Genomic DNA, 1013 nt, shown 5'->3' with positions numbered 1-1013 from the left:
TTCTTTTCAAATTTTACGAGCCTCGTGGTTCTGAATTTCGCTAACAATAGTCTATCTGGTGCCATACCACAGTGGTTGTTCAATCTCCCCGCCCTCTCCATACTAGCTTTGCCGATGAATAACTTCATTGGATTTATACCTCCAATGATTCACCTGAAATCTTCTCTTTTCCCAACAATGGTAAATTTAGCCAGAAACAAACTTCAAGGCCCGATCCCTACTCAGCTCGAGAATGTTAATGTCATCGATTTGACACTTAACAATTTCGTAGGCTCAATTCCATCACAGATAGGAGAAGCTCTTGGTATCAGGCCCATATCATTATCTGGAAACAAAACTCACGGTTCCATACCTGAATCATTTTGCCATGCATCTAACGTCCACCAGGTTCTTGATCTGTCTAATAACAGCTTGTCAGGAACCATTCGACGTAATTTGGGAAACTGCAAGTCTCTCATTTACCTTAATCTTGGACAAAACAAGCTCACTGGAAGCGTTCCAGAAGAAGTCGAACGCGTTACAAGCCTTCGTTACCTTGACCTGAACGGGAATCAGTTCAAAGGATCTTTTCCAGCAGTGATTGAAAACTTCCAAGATTTGGAGATTCTGAACTTGGCAGGCAACAGATTTGAAGGGAAGATACCAAAGTTCATTGGTGATCTACGCAGCCTCCGTATCCTCGTGCTTGAATCAAACTCTTTCAATGAATCTATTCCCGAAGGGCTAATGAAGTTGGAAAATCTACAATATATTCATTTGTCCAGGAACAATCTGTCCGGTCCCATTCCTGAGAATTTCGATGGCGAAAAGGCAAAATGAGGCAACTATCTTAGGTTATGTTTACTCACTCAAGTTCACCGGTGCTCAGCTAGAAATAGTCACCAAAGGACGGACACATTGGCTTGAGTCTGTGTATTCCTACAACACTGGATTCGACCTCTCGAGCAATGTTCTTACAGGTAAAATCCCTGAAAAGATTGGCCTTTTGAGTGGAATACCATTTCTGAATCTCT

At 42.1% G+C, this 1013-nt stretch overlaps 1 protein-coding gene across 1 annotated transcript; it reads left to right on the top strand.

The window, feature by feature from the left end:
• Positions 1-177: 177 nt before the first annotated feature.
• LOC124890845 (receptor-like protein kinase 5) lies at positions 178-959 on the top strand (the record flags this gene model as incomplete). The annotated part of the gene is made up of 2 exons (XM_047402676.1): positions 178-673; positions 765-959. Coding segments are annotated over exons 1-2 (691 nt in total), but the record flags the coding sequence as incomplete, so codon positions are not given.
• Between the last annotated feature and the right edge of the window lie 54 nt (positions 960-1013).

This window comes from Capsicum annuum, unplaced genomic scaffold (genome assembly GCF_002878395.1).
Source record: "Capsicum annuum cultivar UCD-10X-F1 unplaced genomic scaffold, UCD10Xv1.1 ctg26038, whole genome shotgun sequence".
Classification (NCBI taxonomy): domain Eukaryota; kingdom Viridiplantae; phylum Streptophyta; class Magnoliopsida; order Solanales; family Solanaceae; genus Capsicum; species Capsicum annuum.
The sequence above is the reverse complement of the archived record's forward strand: the minus strand, read 5'-3'. Positions and strand labels throughout refer to the sequence as shown.